The sequence below is a fragment of the Coenobita brevimanus genome, chromosome 8 (assembly GCF_032717465.1).
Source record: "Coenobita brevimanus isolate Jiangsu-jjx chromosome 8, ASM3271746v2, whole genome shotgun sequence".
In the NCBI taxonomy this organism is placed as follows: domain Eukaryota; kingdom Metazoa; phylum Arthropoda; class Malacostraca; order Decapoda; family Coenobitidae; genus Coenobita; species Coenobita brevimanus.
This window is the reverse complement of record NC_136961.1, coordinates 8,348,549-8,376,347: the sequence shown is the minus strand read 5'-3', so window position 1 is coordinate 8,376,347 and position 27,799 is coordinate 8,348,549. Positions and strand designations below refer to the sequence as shown.

The window sequence follows — 27,799 nt, the reverse complement described above, 5'->3', positions numbered from 1 at the left end:
AAGCTTACCGAATCTATCAGTTCCTTCTGATGGTATGGAACTGGCCATCCTTATTATAAAATAGGTATCCAAGCGGTAGCATTAATAGAAAACTGGTGACAATGCTTTTGTAGAAAACGACATATTATAGGTATAGCTTGCAAAAAGAAATGAACCCCCCTCCCTCGTGTTCCTGAATTTATTTCTTAATTTATTAAATTATTTATTGTTTGGATTGCCACACCTACAGACAGGGACAAGTACAATGATTGTCCCTAACTGTATCACTCGCTAACTCGTTTACTTACCTAAGCGCGGTATAGGCTAACTTTAGAAGTAACCAACGTTACACAAGTCAAGAGTGAGAGCAGTGGAAATGAGTTATTTAAGAGGAGCCTGTGGAGTCACATGGAGAGACAGGCTGACGAATGAGGATGTAAAGGAGCGTTGTGGTGTGGATGTGGATGTGATAGGAAGCGTTATGAGGAACACACTGAGGTGGTTTGGCCATGTGGAGAGGATGGAGGGTGAAAGACTGACGAAGAGAGTGTATGTGTGTGAGGTGGAGGGGGGAAGAGGGAGGGGGAGGCCGAGGATGAGATGGAAGGATGGGGTGGAGAGGTATATGAGAGAGGGGGGTGTGAGTTGGGAGCAGGGCAGTGAAATGGGGGGGAACAGGGCGACTTGGAGGCGATTTGTTTGTGGCCACCCCAAATGGGATTGAGGCGTCTGGCAATAGATAGATAGATAGACGTCCCTGAACTATTCTAAGACTTACCTTTTAAGCCTAGTTTGAGTTGGGGGAGCAAATTTTGTAGGGGTAGTCATATAGTGGCTTAGGCTATCACTCAGTAGCGGATAATTTCGCGCCATATTGGCTGGTGCAGGCGCGTGCACTCGGTCTATGTCAGACCCTAGGTTAGGTTAAGTTAGGTTAGTTTGAGTTAGTTTACTGCAAAATAGTGTGTTTTTAATTAATTTTGATCTTGATTTTGGGGGATAAACCCTCTTTTGGAAATCTTACTCAAAATTCCAAAAGGGGGATTTTCCCCCAAAATGAAGGTCAAAACTAATTAAAACAGTATTTTGCATTGGAAAACATAAAAATAATAAGAAAAGAAAACGTTGGTTACTTATAAAAATTGACCCTAATCGCTTATTTTCTTACCTAACTGACTGGTTACTGTACTGTACCATTTTAAAGGATGGGGTTCATGCCTCAGCACAAGGGATGGTAGCGGTTGAAAAAAAAATATATATTTTTTCCTCTACCGTAGACTTCACCCCGATGCAGGTTCCAAGCGTGATGGGACCCACGAGAGTCGCCCCCCAAGGGGATAAGGGGGCAAGCACTCTCCGGGATCGCGGTCTGCTCCGGTATGCAGGGCATTTTTTTTTTTTTTTCATCTATGAACACAAAACAGTCCATAATGGTAAACTTCCACTTGAGCCAAGTTTTAGCCAGAATGGAACCTCCAAGGGTCGCATCCGTGAAAATTAATAATTTCTTACTCCCTAGAATACACCATAGGGTGGGTGCGGCTACCTAAGGTGTTCATTGTCTTATGTTTTACTGGATTTTTACACAGAAGCAACGTGGCCAAGGCACAAGTATCAAGACAAGAATTTCATCAAAAAGGCCATATAGGATGATAATGTAAACAAAACACTTACTGCATATATTTAATGAATTATAGTGCTGTATGTCAATGCACTGTACTCGGATTATTTAGGGGATGTGATCACTATACAATCTGTAATCGATATAGCCTAACTATATTATGACTGATTATTCTTTCACTGTAACCACAGTACTTTGTAAGTAGTAGTGTGTTTTGAGAAAGAATGAATCATGATTTCAAGGTCCGGTTGTTTATTTATACTGTGTGTGTGTGTATATCTATCTATCTATCTATCTATCTATCTATCTATCTATATATATATAATTATCTATTTTATTCCCATGTTCTTTTTACTCTCCACTCATTGTGAGAGAGAGAGAGAGAGAGAGAGAGAGAGAGAGAGAGAGAGCAGTGCCTTCGCGCATGCCCTTCATTCCAACCGGGTCCATTTTCCCCTCCCTGTAGAGCTTCCTTGCCGTATTACGTCCTCTCTCCCACCCAAACCTCAGTTAGAAATGCCAGGAAACTTAGGAGCACACCTGGGGAGAAATGGTGGCGTGAGAGAGAGAGAGAGAGAGAGAGAGAGAGAGAGGTGGGGATTGGTGGATGAAAAAAAAAAAAAATTATCTGATCGCAACAATCCAGTGACTTCTTGTATATATTCTTCATTTACCTCTTGATATCCAGGTGATGTATATTTTCTGTGAATCAGGGGCTGAGCACCTGCTGAAACCCAAATTACATTAACCCTTTCAGCCAGAGGACGTATTTTGTATTTTTTTCTTTCTATCCCCAAATGAATTTATTCTCTTTCTGAAAGATCTTTCAAAATGAAGGTGCTTTACACAGCCTTTTAAACATTCCTGCTATAAGGCTCTCCTAAGCTGATTTTTTATCTCATCGAGATATCAAGTACGGTAGTAAAAAAAGGATGAGAACAACTCCAGTAAGGCTCAATCGGTAGAGAGGTGGCCTGCAGTCCTAACAGACCCAGGTTCGAATCCCGGCTGGGGCGGGGAAGAGTTTAAGGATTTGAATTTCATTAAATCAGGCTTTACTGATCTACCAGAAGACCCGCCGACATGTCGTAAAAATATCCCCGCTAATACCAATACACCAGTCCTGTATGAGACAGCCCTAGCATGTATTGAATATGGACGGTGGGTGTCAGCGCCGAAGTGGTGACATGTAGAGGTGTATGGTGTGTAGGAGGACTGCTGGGCCTTGATAGCAGGCTGTGAAGCCTATGCCCAGAGTTGGACACATAAAAAAAAAAAAAAGAAGAAGCAGAGAACACTGATATCGGAATAAAGGTTTGAAGAGCATAATGGACCAAAAATATTACTTCCCACCAACCAGGGGTAACATCCTATGAAGTTTTATAAAACCATCAAACATTAGCAGGAATGAACTATAAAACGTATCATCATTACTGATGGGGTCAAATGATAAAAAATGAAAGCAAAAAATCGCCATTACTTTACAGCAATGTAGCTTGGTGTACTGAGTGGCCAAATATTACACCCACTAGCAAAATGATGGTTAGGCTCAATGCAACCGTTTGAGATTAGCAGTACTACTACTACTACAATTACTGCTACTCCTTCTACTACTACTACTACTACTACTAACAACAACAACAACAACAATAACAGCAGCAGCAGCAGCAGTAGTAGTAGTAGTACGGTACTGTAGTGTTAGAAATAATAATAATAATTATAATAATAATAATAATAATAATATAAATAAATAAATAAATAAATAAACCCCAAACATTACCTCCGGCCAGCAAGAGGAAGGGTCCCACAAAGGCCTCAAGGTCGAGCTTCACGCTGCCCTCCCTGCGCCAGGATGAGGGCGGGCCGAGGCACTGGGTGATGTTGCTGATCTCAGAGTCCAGCCACTTCTCCAGCAGACCTGATTCCTTCACTGCATGGATGCTGTGTGCAGGCAAGTGGGTAGGCGGAGAATAAGGGGGAAGTTGAGAAGGTAAGTCGGGAAATAGGGAGATAGGTAAGTTGTTAGATAATGAATGAAGGATAGACTCAACCGTTCCATGCAGTTGGAACCTTTACTACCCACCCACCCCGTCCACTGGCCTTACATTTGAAATTTCGGATTATTAAGTGTGTACGGAGAGAGACGCAGATATCTTCCCAAAGAAAGACGAATACATAGTGGAAAATCGAACCATCTGAGACACGCACTAGTGGAGATGTTTTTCTTTTGTACTTTGCCAGTTGTAAATTCTCTTAAGACGGAAATGGAAAGATAGTTATTTCTCTGACTGTACATGCTGTTCAGCAGCAGGCCCTTTTTGGAACAGTACTTGAATTCTTCCCCTCCCACCCCCCCGTCCCTCATTTGTGAAGACCTGAATACACCACTGTCAATTACTCCACCCAGACCCAGACTTCGCACTTTTCACTTAGAACCAGACGAAGTACATCATTAGCAATCTTAATCACTCACCTGCCTGTGGGCTAGACAGCATAAGCAACATACACCTTAAGCCCCTTGGACCACAAGGGATACAGACACTCACCATCATATCGAACTACAGCTACTCACACAACATAATACCCAACATCTGGAAGCATGGCACTCTGATCATTATCCCCAAATCCAACAAAGACCCCACGTTACCTTCCTCACACCGCCCCATCACACTCCTCTGCACCCCCTCCAAAGTTGCTGAACGACTGGTATTACAACTAATTACACAACACATCCCCCTAGCTCCATCGCAACATGGTTTTAGGCTGCTACACTCCACAAACACTCTTCTTACGGACCTAACACGGAGAGTTTTTGATGGTATCAGATTAGCCAGGACACCACACAGAACAGTATTAGTCACACTAGACATTAGAAAAGCTTTTGATGCCATCCCCCGCCACAACCTCACAAACAAAATATTCAACACAGACACGCAAAATAACATAAAAAGAGGGTTGGGAAACTATTTAGTAGGCAGATATGCATGTGTAACATTTGCCGATCAGTCATCGAACATCAAAAACTTCACAAACGACGTCCCCCAAGGATCTGCTTTGTCCCCTACTCGTTTTAACCTATACATGCAAGACATACCCGCACCCCACACACCACAAATGCACATGGCTTCCTATGCGGATGATATAACACTTAAATGTACATACCAAAATGCAAACACAGCTGCATACATCCTCCAACCTTACCTTAACACATTACACAAACGGTTCATCACAAATGAACTCAAAATAACCCCAGCCAAATCTACAGTGACTCTTCTCACAAACTGGACAGCAGAACACAGTCATATTCCACACCTCACCATAAACAACACTCTCCTACCACAAACAAACACACTCAAAATCCTTGCTGTAACATACAATATATCAATGTCATTTAAACACCACATCACAAACATTAAAGATAAATTAGCACCAAGACTCAACGCCTTGAGATCACTTGCCCATACAACATTTGGACACAACAAAGAAACCACCACCACAGTATACAAACACTATATACATTCAGTGATGAACTATGCAAGCCCTGTTTGGGCTTCTAACCTCACTAAAACACACTACAACACTCTACAGACCATACAGAACAAGGCCCTAAAAATAATCACAGGCTGCACAGCCACTACACCCACAGACCACCTACAGCACGAAACCAAAGTCCTCAAAGTCAAAGATCATCTAGACATGAGAGGCACAGAAATTCTTGCCGAAGCCTCCACAAACCCACACCATCCACCACACAACATGGCAGCACATCCACACACACCATGGAACATCAAAACAACACCCAGCACACGATACCATACACAAATACTGTCATCTCTCCCCCCTCGCCCACCTCAAACCAGCTGCCAGAAGCATATCCATACTCAGATCACTCGCTGGTCCATTCAGTCACTTAACCCATCGTTAGTCCTGTGGGGTGTTCAAACGTGGTTAGTCCGGTGAGGTGTTACAACACCCCAATACAATAATACATGTAGTGTTACTAACATGTAAAATATATTCATACTGCCACTTCAGCATATTTCTGCAATCACTAATGAAAAGATCGAATGCCTTGTAGGTGGTGTTTATTAGTTTATAATAATAAAATACAATAATTTATAATATCCATCCATCCATCCATCATCCAATCCTAAATTGCCCCATGAGGAGCGTAGGAGCCTGGGGCTAGGCAGTTGGTTCCGACATTTAAGATGAGAGTGACCAGTCTCACTCATCCCTAAGAGGCATTACATGAGCAATCAACGCCAACCATCCCTTGGATTTAAAGCTTCACCGGCTCAGTCCGACTGGAGCACAATAAATAAAAAAAAAAAAAAAAAATAGCAAACGGACTCATATCTCATTTGTCAGGTAAACATGCACAGGAAAATACATTTTGTGATCTTTAAAATCAGTATAATGATAATCTATATGCAAAAATAAGATTAACAAACAAACAAACAATATATATCACAATGTAAATGGTTAGTTTGATGGGGTGACTGGACACCTCGGGGGGGGGGGGAAGTGCCCCTCTCTCTCTCACTGCAGCAGAGGCAGGACTAAACCAAACCAAATGCTCCCTCCCCTCACTGAATCAAGAGAGTACTGGAACGGAGAGAAATATTTGAATTACCGGCTAGGAAATATGAGCTTTTAAAAAAATTTGGGGTGTAAAGACACTACACCTGATTAACGAAGGGTTAAAGACAATACACAGCTGCATGCACAGCCTCATGATATCCACCCTTCTGAATCGTACCTCCCACGTGAGGACAGGGTCCACCTGGCGAGAATGAGATATGGGCATCATCCAGCCCTCTTCACTTATCGGAAGAGGCTGGATGACTCCGTCGCTGACGCCTGTCCAGGATGCAGCACAGCGCCCCATACTATTAAGCACATATGGAAGATTTCATTGGACACAATCGCTTGCGCCAACAACACAACATACACTCCTTGAGAGCTATGCAGGAAAGTCCGGTCTCGGCCGTGACCTTCCTTAGGGACTCGGGACTGTTCAGCCACACTGCCTACGGAACAACAACAACTACTACTACTACTACTACTCCATTCAGCTGGTCCCAGGACATGTCTTTCTCTTCCTCACCCTATCATTGGAGGGTGCATACTCATCAGTCACAGCCATTTCACTGTCTCATACTGGAACTTGACACAGTATGCATGCACCTCGAACTGATACATTTATAATCTTTAATTCCCCTTTGGTATTCGTCGCTCATTATCAGGGCAACTCCTCCCTAACATGGTCCACGTGCATCCCTACCTGACCTCGCACACTTTACACCTCCCACTACTCCACTTCACACCCTTTCATCTTCGTCACACATCACCATCATGGCATATCTAATACTTCTGAATACATGCATATCTTACACTTCTGAATACATTTCCACTTGCACTTTCTTACATTCCTCGTTCACATTCCTCACTTTCCACATGGCGATGCGGACATGCTTATTTTTCCGAGCCTTAGCAGGTACAGGGCCCAGATCCAAAACTCTGTACCTACATCAAGAAAAAAAGAAACATAGGATGAGGGATCGTTAATCCCCCTTCCTTCTACCTAGGCCTGCAGGGAATACAGGGGCCAAATTCTTTCTCTCTTGCCCCAAGATTGGCCATTAGGTTAGTACCCAAAATGTGGTGACATGTGGAGGTGTGTGATAAGTAGGAGGACAAATGGGCCCTGGGAAAAGGCTGTGAAACCTATACCCAGAGTCGGGCATTAAAAAAAAAAAAAAAAGAAATTCTCCTGTTTCACGAAGCCATTTAGCTTATTAGTCAGCGCAGATTCGCCCGCTGGTAGCATTACATAAGTAAGGTTTACATGTGCAATTGAATAAAGTACTCTAACACTAGACCAGTATAGAAAAGAGGACCTCTAGCTAAAGGAGCTAATGGCAGGGTACTTACATGCAGCTTGTTGAGGGTTTGCAATAAAGGGGCTTCCTAAAGTGAAAAAAATAGTCTGACGTTTGCAAGAACAGAAATGCAAAGGCGTCATCAGGCGAAAAATAGTTCACACTTTCTACTGGCGGATGATCTGTACATGGAGTTCATATCCTTCTCTATGAGGTGGGTCTCCAAAGCTAAATAAAATCATCAGAACAAAATAACGGGCTCACATGCGATTAGCTGAAGATTTATACGTAGAATTGATCCTGAACGCCATGGCGATGATGATGTTGCTGTACACGTTCTCACTGGAGATATACAAGTGGCACTGTCCGCTGGTGCTGAGGTGGAAAGAGACAGGGAGGAGTTAGATCTTCTCACCTGTTCTTGTTTCGTCTCCTACCCTTGCCTTTTTTATCACCTATTAACCCCTTGCCTCACATATCTATCCTGCTTTTGAATCCTTTGCTCATCTCTTAAACGTGTCTGTATCCTACCCTTATCCCTCATACCCTCTTCTCTCATCTCTTTGCATTTCATCATCTCTAGTGAACACTGATGACAAGGGGAGTTCAGAATGTCTGCTATATCATGATTAGAGTTTCGGAAAACCCTTTTTTCAACAAACAACGGCCTAATCTTGCTCCTTATCGGGTTTCTGCTGTTCACACAACCAAAAAACTCCTTGGAATTTTGCCTTCATTAGGATGATATCCGGAGTTCTTCATTGCACTTTACCCTGTCCACAAGTGACTTCCTCCTATACAAATGGTTGCATCCATTTTGGACTACTAGAGTATATGTGTCTCCGATTTTGCAGTACACTACCTTTCTTTTCGTAATTGCTGCCGTTGTTTCACGTGTGAAATACTTTGGTTGGGACAATGGTGATCATTCTGGCTTTAAACACAAACTTTGTCTGCTGTGCCATAAATCAGTCTCTGAATGGTCAGTAGGACTCATTTACATTCTGCCTTATTTCCAGACGCATTTCCAGCACTCCCTCAGTAATACCACCTATTATGGTCACTTTCCCCTAATGCTAAGTCTACAATCAAGCTGGAAAAGTGGTCGTCTTCGGTGATGAACACAAGATCTAACATACTCCTCCCATTTGTGGGCCCAGTCACACGCACTGTCATGAAGGCTTCGTCAGCAGAGAGAGAGAGAGAGAGAGAGTAATCAAGCTCACCTAAAATCCCATGACATTGCCTTCTTCATGGTGGTCCTGTCACAGATGGCGGCAAACTCCCCATTGGCGATGCCCTTGCGTGCTGCCCAACAGTCCTGGAACGTACCGGAGTGACCCTCAAACACCTCCTTACGAATCCCACTCGTAGCTTCCTGCAGGAAATACGGACTTTTATTATAAAAGAGACAGATGCAGGTCAGTCGGGAGGTAGACTGAACCTGGCAAATGTTGAATGTCTGTCTTATTGTACTGTTCGTGTTTTCCTAAGTTCATCTGACACGTGAACCTAATGGATTATAGAATAAAGCTGTCCCCCTTCAGCCCACCATACTCATTTTGGGGAGAGGGAAAGAACTGAGGGACATCTGTACAACCAGATAACTCTCCCCCCGCCCTTCCGTCACACTGATTCCACCACGTGAAGGCATCCTTTTCCATCACCAATGTCACAATTTGATTGTGGGTTCGACGACTAGGTTGCTGCAGGGAAGACTCAAAACTGCAAATGATTTTAATTCAAATCAATAAACTTTCTGTCCCCAGAACAATAACACCTGGCTTGGCCACACCTAATCAGCTTACATAAACCAAATCAAACATGGTCCATCGAGGACAATTTAGGTCCATCATACTCCATTCAGCTCCATCACATCAAGATAAGTTCAGCCTGGTGATTTCAGGCCAGGTTAGATTCATTTCTCCTGTTCAGGTCCAGTTACGTCCATTCAGGACTTACTCATCCAGCTGAGCTCAGTCAGGTCAAGTTAGGCCCAATCACATCTATTCAGGTAAGTCTAGATAGATTCTAGTCATCTGTACTATAAAAGCAGCTATTCTAATGCTCGTGCATGCGTGCAAGTATATATATATGTGTGTGTGTGTGTGTGTGTGTGTGTGTGTGTGTGTGTGTGTAAAATTGCAAGTCATTTTATGGTGTCCAAGTTTGGTGGTTGGTTGGGTATCTTGGTGGATGGATGGGTAGGGTGGGTTGGTGTATGGGTCGGAGGGTGCACAAGGGGATGGGTAGGGTGGGTGGACAGGTGGGGTGGGTGGGTGGAGTGGGTGGAATAGGTGGGTGGCGTGGGTGATGTGGGTGGGTGTCAAGGCCAAAGTGGTTGTCGAATTGAGTGAGGTGAGTGGAGTGTGGGACAGAGTATGGTGAGTGGACTGGGCTGGGTAGAGGGTGGGTGGGTGGGTATACTAAGTGAGCTTGTGCAGAGTCGGTTGGTTGGTCACACAGATGTGGGGAGGGGCTCTGTGGAAGAGTAGGTGGACTTTTTTGGGTGGCTAGGTGGTCATAGTGAGTGGGCAGGCTATTTCAGTGGGTGGGTGGATGTGTGGCTTCCCGGGGAATAAACCAGAAGATGGGGTGAGGGGCGTTGTGGGAGAGTTGGTGGGCATAAAGGGTGGGTGGGCTTTTTTAGTAGGCGAATATGTGACTTCCCTTGGAACGAACCAGAGGATGCAGTTACTACACTGAGTGAGTGGCTAGTGGTATGGGTAAGTGGGTGACTAAATGGGGGAAAATAGGTTTATTGGGGAATAACTGTTCTGTGGGAAAAATATATCCATGCTTGGAATACGAGTAGGTCCATGTGCAAATAGAGGTCCGTCTGTGATATCTTTTTAGAGGAAATGGGTCCATGTGAAAATGTAAGTATAATGCGCAGTAAAGGTTGGAAAATAGATCCATGAGGAGATCTGGTGAACCTCATGATGAGAAAATTGTTCCATGGGGATAATTGGTTAATGAAGAACACAGATCCGGTTAGCATAAATAGGTTCATGGGGAAAATGGGCAAACGAGGATCGTAGCTGACGTGAGGGAAAATATATCCAAGGAAGAAAAATAGATCCATGGAGAGAAATAGATCCATTACTGAAAAGAAGCCCCTCAGACAAAACAGGTCCTCGGGAGAAATAAGCCCATGGTGGAAATTTTGTTCATGCAGAAAAATGTCCATAAAAAAAAAAAAAAAGTCCTTGGAAGAAACTGGTTCATGGAAGAAAGTAAGTTCATGAGGCAGTAACTTTCTCTTTGGGGACAGCAGGTTCATGGAGGAGCGTAGGTGCATGAAGGAAAAATATGTTGATATGGAAATTGGTTTGTTCTGGGGGGAGACGGTGGCTGAACCGGTAGAAAGGCGGCCAGCAGTCCTAATGGACCCAAGTTCAATTCCCGGCTAGGACAGGGAACAGTTTAAGGATTTGAATTTCATAATGCAGACTTTATTGATCTAACAGAAGACCTGCCGACATGTTGTAAAGATACCCCAGCTAATACTAATACATCAGTCCTGTATGAGACAGCCTTAGCATGTATTCAATATGGACGGTGGGTGTTAGCGCCGAAATGGTGACATGTGGAGGTGTAGGAGTACTGGGCCTAAGGACAGGCCCAGAAACCTTTGCCAAGAGTAGGACAGATAAAAAACAAAAGTCCAATGGAGAAACTAGGTTCATGGAGGACAATGGATCAGAGTAAAAAATAGCTCCATGGGACAAAATACGTAGATGAGATGATCACTGTAGTCTATTTGATTGACCTGTGCAGCTGAGATGTATAGGGCAAGTAGAGGGTGTTTGATTCGCGGCTGCTGATTGGCCACCGATGATGTCATTGAAGTAAATGCAGGCATATATTGTGGGGCAGCATGCGGACGTATGTGTACACAGTGGGTGGATACAGTGCAACATGTGGAAGTTGGTGTACACCGTTGGTGGATGAAGTGCAACATGTGGACGTTGGTGTACACCGTGGGTGAATAATTTACTTGAAACGTCACTCATCGTTTTATAACACTTTATAATAAACTTTAATTTTCTTTGTTAACAACAGACTTTTTAAGCTAATTATGACCTAATTTAGCTTCAGATATTATTCCATGCTTAAACTAGTTGTTTATATAGTAGGGAATTTAAAATATAAATATATACCGTATGTGTTAAAATAGGAAGAGCTGTAGATTTAAATCATCAGCGGCCAATCAGCAGCCGCGATTCAAACACCTTACTCGCTCTATATATCTTAGCTGCACAGGTCGATCAAATAGGGTATAGTTTTATTAGCTCCGCAGAGTTGGAGGAGGTTATGTATTCACCCCTGTCTGTATGCTTGTTTCTCCACTCTAAAATTTATTGATGGATTTCAGTGACATTTTGTGCATATGTGGATCATGGGCGAAAGAAGAGGTGATTAAATTTGGGTGGAGATCTGAAGCAGAATCCGGTTCAACAATGTTTTTTGTGTGTATATCCAGAAAATATCTCAAAGATCAGATGATGGATTTCAATTAAATTTTTTGGAATTATGGATCATCGACCAAGGAACAGTTGATCAAATTTTGATGGTGATCTGAGTAGTCTGGCATATCAGTTGGCGGACGTATGCGCTCTGTGAGTTACGTATTCTTGTTTTATTTTAGTCATGCTGAGATGGATGCACGCCAGTTCAGGGCTCGTTCTGTCAGTTTAAGTTCTTTTAACTAAGTTCAGCTTCATCACGTCGATTTTGCTCAACAAAAATTGATTCAGGTCTTGCCTCTCGCAGCAATGCTAAAATCAACCCTGTCAATGCAAGGTTACTGTGATATACAGATTTAAATCTTTCAGGAATGAAAGGGGTGAACAGGATGGACTATAAGATCCTGGATATTTGGGGACGATGGTAGAAGTACATTACATCCTGTACATATGAAAGTTATAAGTCGGCGGGCAGTAGGGAGGTAATTATTATGGTAATCATCACAACAGATTCGTAAAATGAGTGGGACGAGTGCATAGGAGATGGGATGTGCTGGTGAGATGGTGGGCAGTGAAAAATGATGTGAATGTAGCCTATATGTTGTGAAGATAAATGTTGTAGGCAATCTCCTCATGGCTGACATTAAAATTTCTTCAGCTGATGTATTCTCTGCTATCACTGGCCTTAATACTAACAAGGCATATGGGCTTGATGGAGTCCCTCCTGTTGTCCTCCAGAACTGTGCTTCTGTGGTTACACCCAGCCTAGGTAAATTCTTTCGCCTTTATCTGTCAACTTGTACCTTTCCTTCTTCCTGGAAGTTTGCTCTCATTCAGCCAGTCCCAAAGAAGGGCGACCATTCCCAGCTCTCTACCTATCGTCCAGTTGCTTTAACATCCTGTGCCTCAAAAGATTTCGAGTCAATTCTTAACCAAAAAAAAAAAAAGTAAAACATCTTTCCTATCACAACCTTCTTTCTGATCGTCAGTATGGGTTCCGTGAGGGACGCTCCACTGTCGATCTTCTCACCTTCCTTTCAGACTCCTGGTCATCCTCCTTTCGGGACTTTGGCGAGAGCGTTGCCATTGCACTTGACATCTCAAAGGTTTTCGATCGAGTCTATCATAAATCTTTAATTTCCAAACTGCCCTCATACGGTTTCTATCCCTCTATCTGTGCCTTCATCTCTAGCTTCCTTGCTGGTCATACCATAGCTGCTGTTGTAGACGGCCATCGTTCTTCTCCTAGATCTATCAACAGTGGTCTTCCTCAGGGTTCTGTCCTATCACCGACTCTCTTCCTTTTATTCATCAATGACCTTCTAAGCTGTACATCTAACCCTATCCACCCGTACTCTGATGATTCCATCCTTCACCTTTCTATTCGGTTCCTGCAACGTCCATCTCACCAGTTAGTTCAACAGATAAGCAATGAGGCTATGCCAAACCTAATGTCTGACTTGGCTCGTATGTCCGACTGGGGTAAAAATAATCTGGTTGTTTTGAATGCATCAAAAGCTCAGTTTTTACACCTATCAACCCAACATAATCTTCCACACGAGTACCCACTAATGTTTAATAACATCCAGCTCAACCCTGCATCATCCTTGAACATGCTTGGGGTTTCATTCACTCGGGGCTTGTCTTGGAAAGATCATATTGCATCTCTTGTAAAATCAGCTTCCAAGAGATTAGGTGTGCTAAGCCGACTCCGTACCTTCTTTACCCCTGCACATTTGTTGACTTTTTACACGGGTTTTATTCGCCCCTGTGTAGAGTAAAACTCTCATGTGTGGGGAGGCTCCCCACATACAGCTCTTCTCAATAGGGTGGAGTCAAAGGCTTTTCGTCTCATCAACTCTCCTCTTCTTACTGGCTCCCTTCAACCTCTATCTCTTCGCCGCAATGTTGCATATTTATCTCTTTTCTATCGCTACATCAATGGCCACTGCTCCTCTGATCTGTCTGCTTGCATCCCTCCACCTATACGACGGGCTCAGAGCACCCGTCTAGCAACAAACTCTCATCCCTTTTCTGTCCAACTCTCTAATGCAAGAGTTAACCGTTATTCCCAGTCTTTCATTTATGCAACAGGTCAACTCTGGAACTGTCTCCCTTTGTCTGTATTTCCTACTTCCTATGATCTCCAGTCTTTCAAACGCAGTGTGTCCAGGCATCTCGAAATGAACGGATTTTGAACTTGGCTCTCTTTTGTATTGTTTTTTTTTTTCCTTGGAAGGAACGGTTTGCGGGCCCCTGGCCTTTGGTTCCTTCTTTCTTGCATAAAAAAAAAAAAACTGGTAAGGTGCAAATAGATTTTAAAAACTAGTTGGGTGGGCAGAAAGGAGTGAGTGGAAAGAGATAAGATAGTGGCGGGTGGTGGGGGAGGACTAACAGAGGGCACCATGTGAATGTGAGCACTGAATGATGGGTGGCGTTAATTGTGGTAACAGATTTCTCTTAAAAATTCAGTATGTGTGTGTGTGTGTGTGTGTGTGTGTGTGTGTGTGTGTGTGTGTGTAATGGGTGGAATAGGTGGAACTGGGTGGTGGGAATCTAGAATGCCAATGGGAGGCAGAAGAGGGCAGGACCATGGGACCGAGGGAAGATGAGCACTGTATAACAGCAGCATTGGTGGTGGGAACATTATAGCAGGCATTCGCTGAAGGAAGGTCCAACCAGCCATAAGCAGAGTTTGGGGAAAAAAGTTTAAAGATTTGAAGGTTAATAATTATCTCTATAACAGCCGCTCCAATTTTCTTTTTTAACGCACCAAAAATCGGTATACTAATATACTTTCATATTATCACAGGTAACTGTATTACAGTCAGGACAATAACTATTTATACTCCGACAAAATTATATATATATATATATATATATATATATATATATATATATATATATATATATATATATGATGGTCCGCATGTATGTTTTTTAACATTCATGAATGTAAATGTGAATGCCAATATGAGTTTTAAATTTTCGCGAAAACGAATGCGAATACTCTGTGTGATGACATAGAAACGTGAGTTATTCATATTATTTTGTACGATTTCATTGTAATTTTCAGCCACAGAAAATTGAATGAACAAATTTCTATTAATTTTCTATGAGACCGTGATGAGGGATCCAACTCTTACATGCATTCCACCAACCTCTTCCCCCAACCTCCATCCACTGAAAGAGGAATTGTATGTATTAGTATGCTATGTTGACTGTAGTTTATACTTTGTCGCTGTTTTAGGCTGGAATGATTTTTTTCATATCAGACCGGCACCACTGAAGAGTCGTTTGCTGGCAACTCTTGATGGAGAGCAAGCCAATAACGTCCGGGCTAACTGGGAGAGAATAGGATACGTTTCTTTATGCATTCAACAGCCTAAGTAATATACAGTCATCTCACGCTTGGTTCAAATTTTGGAGCAGTCCGCGCATGACGTCACGGGGTCCCAGACTCCCACGGCCGTCAGTTTGCTCGGGGCGGCGGTGGGGATGACATGTGTCTCCCATCAGTCTCTTCTCACTCGTGTGGGAATTTCAGACGTGAGGCATTTGAAAACATGCCAATTTAAATGTGGAATAATTTCCGAAGCTAAAGAGGTCAAAATTAGATTCAAAAGTTTACCTTTATCAAAGAAAATTAAAGATTATAAAATTTTATAAGATGATGAGTGACGTTTGAATATTATTATCAACCACTGTGTACATGTACGTCCGCATGTTGTGATATAATACATGTCTGCATTTACTTCAAATGTCACTCATCGTGTTATTAAATTTTATAATCAACTTTAATTTTTTTTTTTTTATAATGGTAACCTTTTTAAGCTAACTTTGACCTCTTTAGCTTTGGAAATTATTCCATATTTAAACTGGCTGCTTATATTGCAAGCAGATTACAAATATATGTTAAAATAAGAAGAGCTGTAGATTTACCATGCTCCACAGTGTTGCATAAACCAATGAGCAGCCTTAATTCAAACGTTTCTTGGCTCTAGCCAGTGGAGCTGAATGAACAGGGTATACTTGTCACACTTGAGTTATCCCTTTACTTTTCGTTTTCTGTGGAAGGCCATCTGACGTCATCCTCATGACGTCATCCACCTGCGCATGAGACGACTATATATTACTTAGACTGTGGCATTCACCACCAAGTCGAGGGATCTCCAGCTACAGCAATGGGCTTCTGTTTGTGGTACTGGTTGATGATTTTTGACGTCTGTTGATTCTGCTGCAAAAGCAGCTAATCATCATCATCACAGTTTGATGAAAGGATTACATTAAGCGCTGAAGTAAAAGCTTTGCTTGCAGATTATTTAGAAACTTGAGATGCATCAGAAAGTTTGGGTTTCTTGGCTTCATTTCTTTTTGAGCTCTCGAACGAATTTCTTCGGGCAAACGGGCGATGCTATTCTTCACTAATTCGGATGAAAAAAAAAATCGCCCTTATATGCTGACCAAAAATATGGCCACAGCGCACGTGTCATTACTTCCTAGTTCTTCTGAATCAAACCTCTTCGAGAATTCTTCCATTATTTTTTCTCAAGTTCTTTATGTCAAGTCTTGCATCGGTGAGTGACTTGATTTCCACTGTCAGTGTGCAGAAGGTATTACTTCAGATATCGATGTTGAGAAGCTGCTGGATTTCTAGGTAGTACCCTCCAACAGCTGGAGAACGGTGATGCAGTTTGTTAGATGGGACTCATCTTCATCAGGAGGTGACTTGATTTTAGAGTTTTCTCGCGCACATAAGCAAAGTGGCTCCATAAGATTCTATCATCTGCAGCGTGCTGTTCCAGTGAGTGGAAACATCATGCATCACTAATAACTGAGAAGCATTTATTTCGAGTTGAATTTCCTTTAATTCTCCTTTTGCCATGGCTGGACATATGAAGTGAGTGTCTATAGACCTGCATTTAGACAGGAGGTCTGTAATTGTTATTTGTGAAGATATGCCATGCCTGACCGCGAGATGCTGTTGATGGGAAGTACGGTTTGTGTTGCTGATGGCAGTAAGAAAAAGTGCTTTTTATATAAAGCACCGGCATCTCTAATGAGACACTGAACATTGTCTGAGGAAATGCCCCATTTTTCAAGAATCAAGTTGAATACTTTACTCATGTATCCTCCGGTGTGGCGTTCAGAGAGTGATTGTACACATTAAATGTAATTTTGACGCTTGAACTCCTTGTCAGTGAAATGACTTGTCAATAAGAAAAGAAACACCAGATTCAGTATCTGACCATTCATCAGTTGTCAATGTTAATTTGGTAGTTTCTTTCATTGTCTTGATGGACTCAGAGACTTTATTTCAACAAGATTATATATATCATCACAAAGTAGGTCTCTGTAGTACTTGTGATGTCCCAGTGGATTTTGTGGCGCTGCCTCTTGCATTAAATGTACGAGAGCGATTTCTTCAGCATGTGAAAATGCCAAATCATCCATGACTATCATTTCAGCAACATGACCATCTAGACCAGTGATTGGGGCACGAGCGGTCAGAGAAACGTTTGCTCAGGAACTGAGCACCTCTTGTACCCGACAGCTCATCCGGACTACTGAAAGTAGTAGAATTTGCCAGACAAGGTAATGGGAAATTTCAGTCTTGCATTTATTTCAACTGCTAGTAAATTCTGAGATATCTGCATTACTTTTAATGTATTTAGTGTAGTTTTGCTTCGTGTGTTTACTGTTTATTCCATTCTAACTTTATTACTATTTTTAGATAACGTTGTTTCCAAATTGAATGTTAATACTTGACAAGAAACTTATGTACAGTATTAGAAATCTAAATTTTGTGTGTGACGCGTAAACAAGCAGCAAAATTTCTTCAGATCATTGTATGAGTTACCAATTTAAGCGTATGTACTGTACGCTGTCATTATTTCACCTGATATAATAGTCATTTAACTGGGGCCTTGTGTTAGTTGGTTACCTATACAGTAACAGTTGAATTATTATTATTATTATTATTATTACTAGTAGTAGTAGGAGGAGGAGGAGGTTTTTTATTCGGGGCTTCCTATGTCCCCGATATGCAAAATAAATACGTAATTTCTGTAATTACGTTTAAAAAAAGCTGATTATATATATATATATATATATATATATATATATATATATATATATATATACAGTATATATATATAAATTGGTCTTACGCCAGGTATCCCCGAAGGGCTAAGGCGTTGCCCCTGTGTAGAGGACTTTTGGACTGAAGCGTGTAGCATTTTATGACCGGATGCCCTTCCTGATGTCTACCAATGACCCTTGGGTGGATTCGATCCTCCGACCCTCCGGTCAGAGCGGAGCGCTCTAACCCACTGAGCGACGGCTGGTACTATATATATATATATTCTGTGTGCAATACTTATTTGTATACTCCTCTACTATAATCAAGGGCTCTGAATACCATAAATATAATGACACAATCAGTACCTTCTGTTTTGCTCTACTGTTTTTCACAGAACTTTGGAACAAAATGGCTCAGCAAAGGAAAACTATACCCTATTTGATTGACCTGTGCAGGTCAGATGTATGAGGCGAGTAGGGTGTGTTGATTCATGGCTGCTGATTGGTCGCCGATGATATAAATCTACAGCTCTTCCTAATTTAACACATATTTATATTCTTAAATTGCCTGCAATATAAGAAGCCAGTTTAAATATGGAATAATTTCCGAAGCAAAAGAGGTCAAAACTTGCTTAAAAAGTACTGTTAACAAAGAAAGTAAAGTTTTATAAAACGATGAGTGACGTTGGAAGTAAATTATCTACCCAAGGTGTACACCTACGTCTGCATATTGCACTATAATATCCACTCACGGTGTACACCTACGTCCGCATGTTGCACTACAATATATTGCTGCATTTACTTCAATGATATCGTTGGTCGCCAATCAGCAGCCGCAACTCAAGCACAATCAACGTGCCCCATATATCTCAGGTGCACAAGTCAGTCAAATAGACTACAGGAAATACAATGAAGAGTACCTCAGATACGGCTTCACATCATTAACCCGCCGCGTGCTGGCTATTTTTAGCCCTATGGGTCACCCCAGTGCCGGCCATTTTTCGACCTTTCTTTTTTGGCAAAATGATAGATTTTGATATGGAAACAACGAATTTCACCATTAAAATGCTCACCGAGGCTCGGAAATGAGTTTTATTGAATCCTGCCTACTCGTTTACAGGTATAGCCGCTCTTTCACGCTCACCACGTACAGTCGGAGAAATTTCCACTCGGGACACAGTGTAGATGGCAGCAGCAGCGACAGACAGAAGTGATCTGGTAACAGTGCTGGGGGTGAAGCAGGGGGTGGAAGTTGCTGGGAAGGTGAGTGATGTAGGAGAGGAGGAGTGGTGGTGAGGGTAGGCGAGTGTTAGGGTGCCAACAAACTCTGCGTAAATAATCATTCCAATACGATTTTTCTATTAATAATAAAAGGTAATGGCAACAAGCTGCTAATGATGGTTCAGTATCTGATGGAACAAATTCAGTACCTAAGCAAACAGGTATCGCCATTGCATAACCTTATCCTTCGCCTCCGTTATTCCGTCCCCTCATCGGAAAGCTTCCTATTGTTGACTGAGAATTTATAAATATTTAGAACTGACTTCAGCTGCTTCTCATGCAAGTTGCTTAACAAAGATACTGTAATTTGCATTGCAACTTGTATTGAATTCCGAATCTAACATCCTGTAATAGTCCATTGTACATTTTTATAAGACAACTACAGTTAACTTCAGACCGAACGCTGGCAGAATAAGGAAAATACATCCTTTAGACTGACGGTGTAATTTGTTATCCTTTTCAATAGTCGTATAGGCACTTACCCTGCTTACGGATGGATGAGCCTGGCCTTCGTACCAGACTATAAATTTAAGCATACTCCAGTCAACACTTTCTTAGGGCCAATCCCTTTTATCTTAGTAGGCCTATATAACTTTATGCTTATGTGCATACGTGCGTGATTATAAGTGTACAGTATTAAACGAACATAATCTCTCTCTCTCTCTCTCTGACACACGCGGTAGATTACCTTACATAGTCACACTGGTAACCTTTCGGTTGGCAGGAATAAGATACAATCAAACTATTTTTCAGTTGTCATCCAAAATGAATAAGGACATAATGTCGCTATTAAAGATGGTGATATACTTGACAAAATACACACGACACTCACACAAAATTACCAGCACTATGAAAGACTTGCATTGCTACAAATTATGCATGCACCTAACGTTTTACGAAATTTTCATTATGTAATACCTACAAATGTGCTAGCAGTAGCGGTCGCCCCGTCCACGCAATTGTTCTAACCAGCCTCCACACACACACACACACACACACACACACACACACACACACACACACACACACACACAACTGGCGTAGTGGTAATGCTTTCGCCTGCCATCTAGTAGGACGGGGGTTCGCGCCGAATAGGGTGCGAGAAGTTTCACTAACGAAGTGGGAGGTTACTGTTCCTCTTCAGGGAGGGAATGGTTGTGGGCGTGTGTGAAGGTCACAACCTTGCCCTAGATCGGACTATATGAGCTCTCAGCTCTCTTCCTGGAGGGTAATGAGCTGAAGATCACGCCAATCACATCATCCTGGCCGACCCGGTGAATTACACACACTCACCCAAACGCGTTAAATTTTGGCAGGCAGTTCTCTCCGCTCACTCCTTCCACACACACACACACACACACTAAGAGATAATTTCACATACTTATTGTCTCATACAACTTACAGTTGAGGAGAATATAGCTGAATAATAATTCTTTCTGGGAATTAGGTCGAAGGAAGGACTGATTTTGTCCCATTACATTTAACCAAGAAGTGTTTCTCAGCCCAACTATTCTATTCTACTGAGCTTCTGATAAACTTCATGCATCAATCTAGAACTAAGCGTTATAACATTTGTCTGGATAAACAAATATTATTAACTGAACCAAGAGAAAAAAACGTCACTGATAGAATGTGTCAGTACCAATGATTATGTTGGGTTAGCACTCGGTTGACAGTGTTTCTGTAAACCAGAGCTTTCCAGACTGGGGAACGCGCCTCCCTTTGGGGTGTGTGTGAGGTAGATGGAGGAATGGCCTGAAGCCATCTTCCAAAAGTTGCTATTATATTGCTGTATGGCGCAGAAGCCTGAGCGTTGAGGAAGAATGAAGAGAAACAGCTGGAGAAGACAGAGATTAGGATGCTGCGATGACTGATGGGAGTGTCACAGAGACGGGAGGAGGAATAATGACATCAGAGCAGAGGCAGGAATTGTGTCAGTTGTGGAGAAGGCAAGAGAGGCACGTTTGAGGTGGTATGAGCATGTGACCAGGATGGAGGAAGTTGATCCTGTGAAGGTGGCATGGAGGAGTCAGGTGGAAGTGAGAAGAACGAGGGGAAGACAAAGGATTAGGTAGAGAGATGGAATTGAGAAAGAAGTAAGGCAGTTAGGCCTGGAGGAAGAGGACACAGCAGATAGAAGTTACAGACGACAATATATAAGGTCGGTAGTATATATTATATATATATATATATATATATATATATATATATATATATATATATATATATATATATATTGTTACATAGCCTATGATTTCATCATCCTTTGTGTAATTTTAACGCTCAGTATGCTGCATGTTTGATCACGAGCGTGTTCTGCCTCAGTCCCCCCCTTCTACCGTTATAGTAGAGTAAGTCGTCATTTCTGTTGTTTCAGTGCGGGATTGTGAACTCTATGTCCCCATGGCTTTCATTTGCGCGTCCTCTTACAAGTTGTATCAGGCTCTGCCGGCCCCTATATAATGAGCTCAGTCTCTGCATCATTGCCACTTAGATCTGCTCCTCATTTTGTTCACATCTCTGTCCTCCCCTGTACAGATATTATTATTGTGAGTGCTCAAGAAGTCTCCAACCATCTAGCAGCTGTGTGTAATTTGAGTATAACTGTTGTATTTTTCTTGTACTGTATAGCATAAGTTTAATTTGTAGGCCTAGTGAAGTTTTTGTGATTCGTGTGGGGTTCTTTGTCAGTCATTTTTGATAATAGTTCGTTCGTTCGTTCAAAGATTTCCTGCAACTTTATTGCAGGCCGGGCCATACATTAGCCCGGTCAGTGGGGTATGGGCTGATTAAAAAATAGTAAGTGGGGAGGACAGGACCTAAGGATTGCCTAGCACATACGTCCTGTCTCCTGGCGGGCTTTGTGGTGTGTGTGATAATAGTTTGTATCTGTAATTATTTATCTGGCATTCACTGAGTATTATCTGGTATCTCATTTTATCAGGGCTGACTTAGATAAATTTATTCTTGCTAATTTCGTGTTAATAGAGGCTATTGCAGTTAACCATATATTTAACCTGTTTATTTGCCATTACATTATCCTTATGAGTTCTGAATGTTTTGTTGTTAATTTAAGCATTAAACTTTAACTTGTAATTTTACCTAACTCTTTTGTTTTGAACCTGGAACTTTGCGGGACAGTGGTGACTCTTCGTGTTCTCACTTAAAGTGTACGTTATCTTTCTCTGTTCCGTAACATAAATTTGGCGACCTCATACCAGGATATTCAGGATATTATCATAAGGATATTGTTTGATATTTTGTGACTGTGATATATTCATGATGGCTACTATTTCTACACTTGATGAAGCCAAAGATTTTTTGTCAAATGTGCAAACAGTGTGTGATATAGAAAACAGAACAAAGAATGAACTTAAGCTTGTTGCTCAACAATTGGGAATTGCAGTTCACTCTCATCATTCTAAAGATCAAATTGTTGGCATGATTAATAAAAGCTTGTTAATGTAACTCCTCCAAATGAGCAAACGCAGATTGAATTAGCTAAGTTACAGCTAGCCCTGCAGGAGGCTCGTGTGAAGGAAGCTGAATTTCAAGCACGTGCTAAGGAGGCTGATGTTAAGGAGGCAAATGCTCGTATTCAAGAGGCAGAGGTACGGGCTCAGGCACAAATTGAGCTTGCCAGGATTCAGGCAGACCATGAGTATCGCATGAAACAAGGTGGAACTGGATCATCTTGCTCTGATGATTTTGATGTGGCTAAAAATGTTAAACTTGTCCCTCCTTTTAATGAATCTGATTTAACAAAGTATTTTCAGTTGTTTGAGAGGGTAGCTACAGGTTTTAATTGGTCCAAAAAGTATTGGCCAGTACTCCTTCAAACTGTTCTCAACGGTAAAGCTCAAGTAACTTATGCATCTTTGCCTCAGGATCAATCTGATAATTATGATGTAGTTAAGAGCTTGATTCTTAAGGCCTATGAGCTTGTTCCTGAAGCTTATAGAGTAAAATTTAGGACAACTTACAAGCAAGATAAGCAATCCCATGTTGAGTATGCAAAAATCAAAGAAGATTTGTTAGAGCAGTGGTTAAATTCTAAGAATGTGGATTCTGATTTTGGTAAATTTAAGCAGATGATTTTGCTGGAGGACTTCAAAAGGTGTATTAGTAAAGATGTAAGCCTATATCTTGATGAGAAAAGAATAGATAATTTGTCTGATGCTGCAGTTTTAGCTGATGAGTATGTTCTCACTCACAAGAGATATTCTAAAGAAAAAGGGAAAGCTGAGAGTAAGTACGTTGCCTCTACTCAGAGTACAGGTAACAGGAAAGAGAATAAGGATGATGTTTCTCAGGAAGTAAATACCAGCTTCACCTCTAGATTTCAGAAAAGTAAATGTACTTATTATAGTAAGCTTGGTCATACTACGGAGAGATGTTTCAGGAGACAGCGTGATGTGAACAAAAAGGAGTCTTTAAATATTCAGTCAATTGGTCTAGTGTCCACTCTTGAGAGTTCCCAGAATTCTTTAACTGAGTTAACTGAACCTGCTTTGAGGGGTAACTTAAATTCTCATGATGGAGCTCCTCTTTTGAGCAGTAACGTGGGTGACACTCTCAAGAGTTCATGTGCTAATTTCCTGTCTGATGGTTTTGTCAGTCCTCTGGACAGTATTGACAGGAAATCAGTTAAAATATATCGTGATACAGGTGCTTGCCAATCCCTTATGCTGACCAGTGTTCTAGGCTCTAATGTTAATTCCTCTGATGAAACTGTAATCTTACAAGGTGTAGGGAATAATTACTTCTCTGTTCCTCTGTGCAGAGTGAATTTAGAGTCTGGTTTTGTTAATGGTGCTGTTATGGTTGGGTTGGTTGAGACACTCCCAATGTCAGGTGTAACTTTCTTACTTGGAAATGATATTGGTGGAAGTCAAGTGTGTCCAGCTCCTCAGTTGTCTAGTGAGCCAGTGGCTGCGTCCCAGGATTGTGATGTCCCTGATGTGTTCCCTGCATGTGCTGTCACTAGGGCTAAGTCTAAAGTTACTGGTGATTTAGAGGATAATGATGATGATGATGTTATCCTAGCTGACACTTTTCTTGCTAATTTGGACCACTCACCAGATGAGGCAGTACCCCGTAGTGTTGATAATTTGTCTCGTCAAGAGTTGGTTGAGTTGCAGGTTGCTTACCCTGAGTTGAAAGGTCTAGCTAACTCTGCTTGCAGTGAGGAAGAGTCAGCTGGTGCTTCTACTTGTTATTATGTAAAGTCAGGAGTACTTATGAGGAAGTGGAGACCCCCAACAGCATCAGCCGACTGTGAATGGGAGGTTGTACATCAAGTTGTCATCCCTCGTGTTTGTAGGCAGGATATCATTCGAGTGGCTCATGATTCCAGTTTGGCAGGACACCTTGGAGTGAGGAAGACTGTGGCACGCATTTTGAAACACTTCTACTGGCCAGGTATCTTCAGGGATGTTTCCTGGTATTGTAAGTCTTGTCACACCTGTCAAGTTGTGGGGAAGTGTAATCAGACCGAAAAGGTTGCACCTCTAGTTCCCATTCCTCCTTTTGAGGCGCCTTTCACCCGTGTGTTGGTGGATATTGTGGGCCCTCTTCCTAAGACTTCTTCAGGATTTTCTTATGTGTTGACCATGATTGACATGGCTACTCGTTATCCTGAAGCCATTCCACTTAGAAACATCTCAGCAAAGAACGTGGTTAAGGAAATGCTGGGGTTCTTCACAAAGTTTGGTCTGCCTAAGGAGGTACAGTCAGACCGGGGAAGTAATTTCATGTCAAACGTTTTCAAGCAGTCTCTGAAAGAGTTGGGCATCACCCAGATCACGTCTTCAGCTTACCATCCCCAGACCCAAGGAGCGTTGGAGAGATATCATCAAACACTCAAATCGATGCTCAAGAAATACTGTTTGGAACATCAGAAAGACTGGGATAAAGGTCTTCCATTCGTTGTGTTTGCTGCAAGAGAATCTCCAAATGAATCACTGGGCTTCCCACCTTTTGAACTACTGTTTGGCCATGAAGTAAGAGGACCCCTTAAGTTACTCAAGGAATGCTGGCTGTCGGAGGAAGATGACGTCAACCTGCTGGAGTATGTGATGAAGTTCAAAGAACGGCTGTCCACTGCTTTACAGCTGGCGAGAGAGAATTTAGGAGCTGCTCAGGAGAAGATGAAGACTTGGTATGATAAGAAGTCCAGGTTACGCCACTTTCAGCCAGGAGATCAGGTTTTGATTCTGTTACCAGTTCATGGGCAACCTCTTCAAGCCAAGTTTAGTGGCCCTTATTTCGTGGAGAAGAAACTCAGTGATGTCAACTATGTCATCGCCACACCAGATCGTCGAAAGAGCAAGCAACTATGTCACATCAACATGCTAAAGTTATATCACAGGCGGGACGAAAATAATCCAGTCTGCACTGTAGCTGTTCCACCCGAGTCTGCAAGTGAAGCTCTCCCATGCAGTATGAGCCTGAGTGATAGTTTGGGGAAGAATCCTGATATCATGAATGATCTCCAGACTAAGCTTTCTCATCTACCACCCAAGGAAAGGCAGGAGTTTTCGGCATTACTGCAGGAGTACCCGCAAGTGTTCCGTGCCACTCCAGGAAGAACCACTGTGTTGATGCATGATGTCGATGTTGGAGACGCAAAGCCAATTAAATTGCCTCCTTACCGTGTGAACCCAGTGAAAGTTCCTCTCATCCAGAAGGAGCTTGGCTACCTGTTGGACCACAAGATGATTGAGCCCTGTCAGAGCGAGTGGAGTTCTCCTGTCACTCTGGTCCCTAAGCCAGGTGGGTCACAGCGGCTTTGCATTGACTACAGACGTGTTAATCAGATAACTAAAACAGACACTTACCCTCTCCCTCGTGTGGAAGATTGCATAGACAAGATCGGAAAGGCTAGGTACATAAGTAAGTTTGATTTGTTAAAGGGATACTGGCAAGTACCTATGACTGAACGTGCTAGGGAGATTTCATGTTTTGTAACACTAGGAAAGGTTTTTGCATGTTCTGTAATGCCGTATGGTATGAAGAATGCACCAGCCACATTTCAGAAGCTCATGAATGTTGTAACAGAGGGTTTGGCAGGGTGTGTTGTTTATATTGATGATGTATTAATCTTCAGTGACAACTGGAAAGATCACCTATGCCATGTCAGTAATTTTCTTGACCGTTTAGTTCATGCTAATCTTGTAGCTAATTTATCAAAGTGTGAGTTTGGTCAAGCTGAAGTTCAGTACCTTGGGTATGTAATTGGTGATGGACATGTTGCACCACCAGGAGCTAAGGTTCAGGTTATAAGTGATCTTCCCAGACCTAAAAGTAGGAAAGAGCTACAAAGATTTTTGGGAATGGTAGGTTATTACAGGAGATTTGTTCTTAACTTTTCTATTCTTGTATCACCACTTACAGACCTACTGAAAAAGGGAGTTAAATTTGTCTGGACCGATAACTGTGAATCCTCTTTCAACAAACTTAAAGCTATTCTATTAAGTCAGCCAGTGCTCGCTACTCCAAATTTTGCTAAGCCTTTTAAGATGGCTGTTGATGCAAGTGATACAGGAGCTGGGGCTGTTTTGCTGCAAGAGGATGATCAGGGTATTGAACACCCTGTATCTTACTACAGTAAGAAGTTCACTCCACCTCAAAAGAACTACTCCACTATTGAGAAAGAGCTTTTGGCCTTGATTTTGGGTTTACAGCATTTTTCATTTTATTTGTGTTCTGGTTTTGACCCCATAGTCATTTATACCGATCATAACCCACTGAAATTCCTTAGTAAGTTTAAAGATAAAAATCAGAGATTGACAAGATGGAGTCTACTTCTTCAGGAGTATTCATTAGACATACAACATGTCAAGGGGAAAGAAAATGTTATTGCAGATTGCTTATCTAGACTTTAGACAGATTGTTTTAGAGTAATAAGAAATTTCCTTTGTAAATTTCTTTTTCTTTGTGGGGAGGTGTTACATAGCCTATGATTTCATCATCCTTTGTGTAATTTTAACGCTCAGTATGCTGCATGTTTGATCACGAGCGTGTTCTGCCTCAGTCCCCCCCTTCTACCGTTATAGTAGAGTAAGTCGTCATTTCTGTTGTTTCAGTGCGGGATTGTGAACTCTATGTCCCCATGGCTTTCATTTGCGCGTCCTCTTACAAGTTGTATCAGGCTCTGCCGGCCCCTATATAATGAGCTCAGTCTCTGCATCATTGCCACTTAGATCTGCTCCTCATTTTGTTCACATCTCTGTCCTCCCCTGTACAGATATTATTATTGTGAGTGCTCAAGAAGTCTCCAACCATCTAGCAGCTGTGTGTAATTTGTGTATAACTGTTGTATTTTTCTTGTACTGTATAGCATAAGTTTAATTTGTAGGCCTAGTGAAGTTTTTGTGATTCGTGTGGGGTTCTTTGTCAGTCATTTTTGATAATAGTTTGTATCTGTAATTATTTATCTGGCATTCACTGAGTATTATCTGGTATCTCATTTTATCAGGGCT

The 27,799-nt window shown here is 41.9% G+C and overlaps 1 protein-coding gene across 1 annotated transcript in view; it reads right to left on the bottom strand.

The window, feature by feature from the left end:
• Window positions 1–2,081: 2,081 nt before the first annotated feature.
• LOC145406408 (glutamate receptor-like) overlaps window positions 2,082–27,799 on the bottom strand; it is an 88,609-nt gene continuing 62,891 nt past the window's right edge. The window contains exons 7-10 of the mRNA XM_080277568.1: window positions 8,712–8,863; window positions 7,750–7,860; window positions 3,381–3,541; window positions 2,082–2,140 (exon numbers count right to left, since the gene is read on the bottom strand). Of these exons, the coding sequence (XP_080133694.1) occupies window positions 2,082–2,140; window positions 3,381–3,541; window positions 7,750–7,860; window positions 8,712–8,863 (483 nt within the window). The remainder of the gene's footprint in view (window positions 2,141–3,380; window positions 3,542–7,749; window positions 7,861–8,711; window positions 8,864–27,799) is intronic.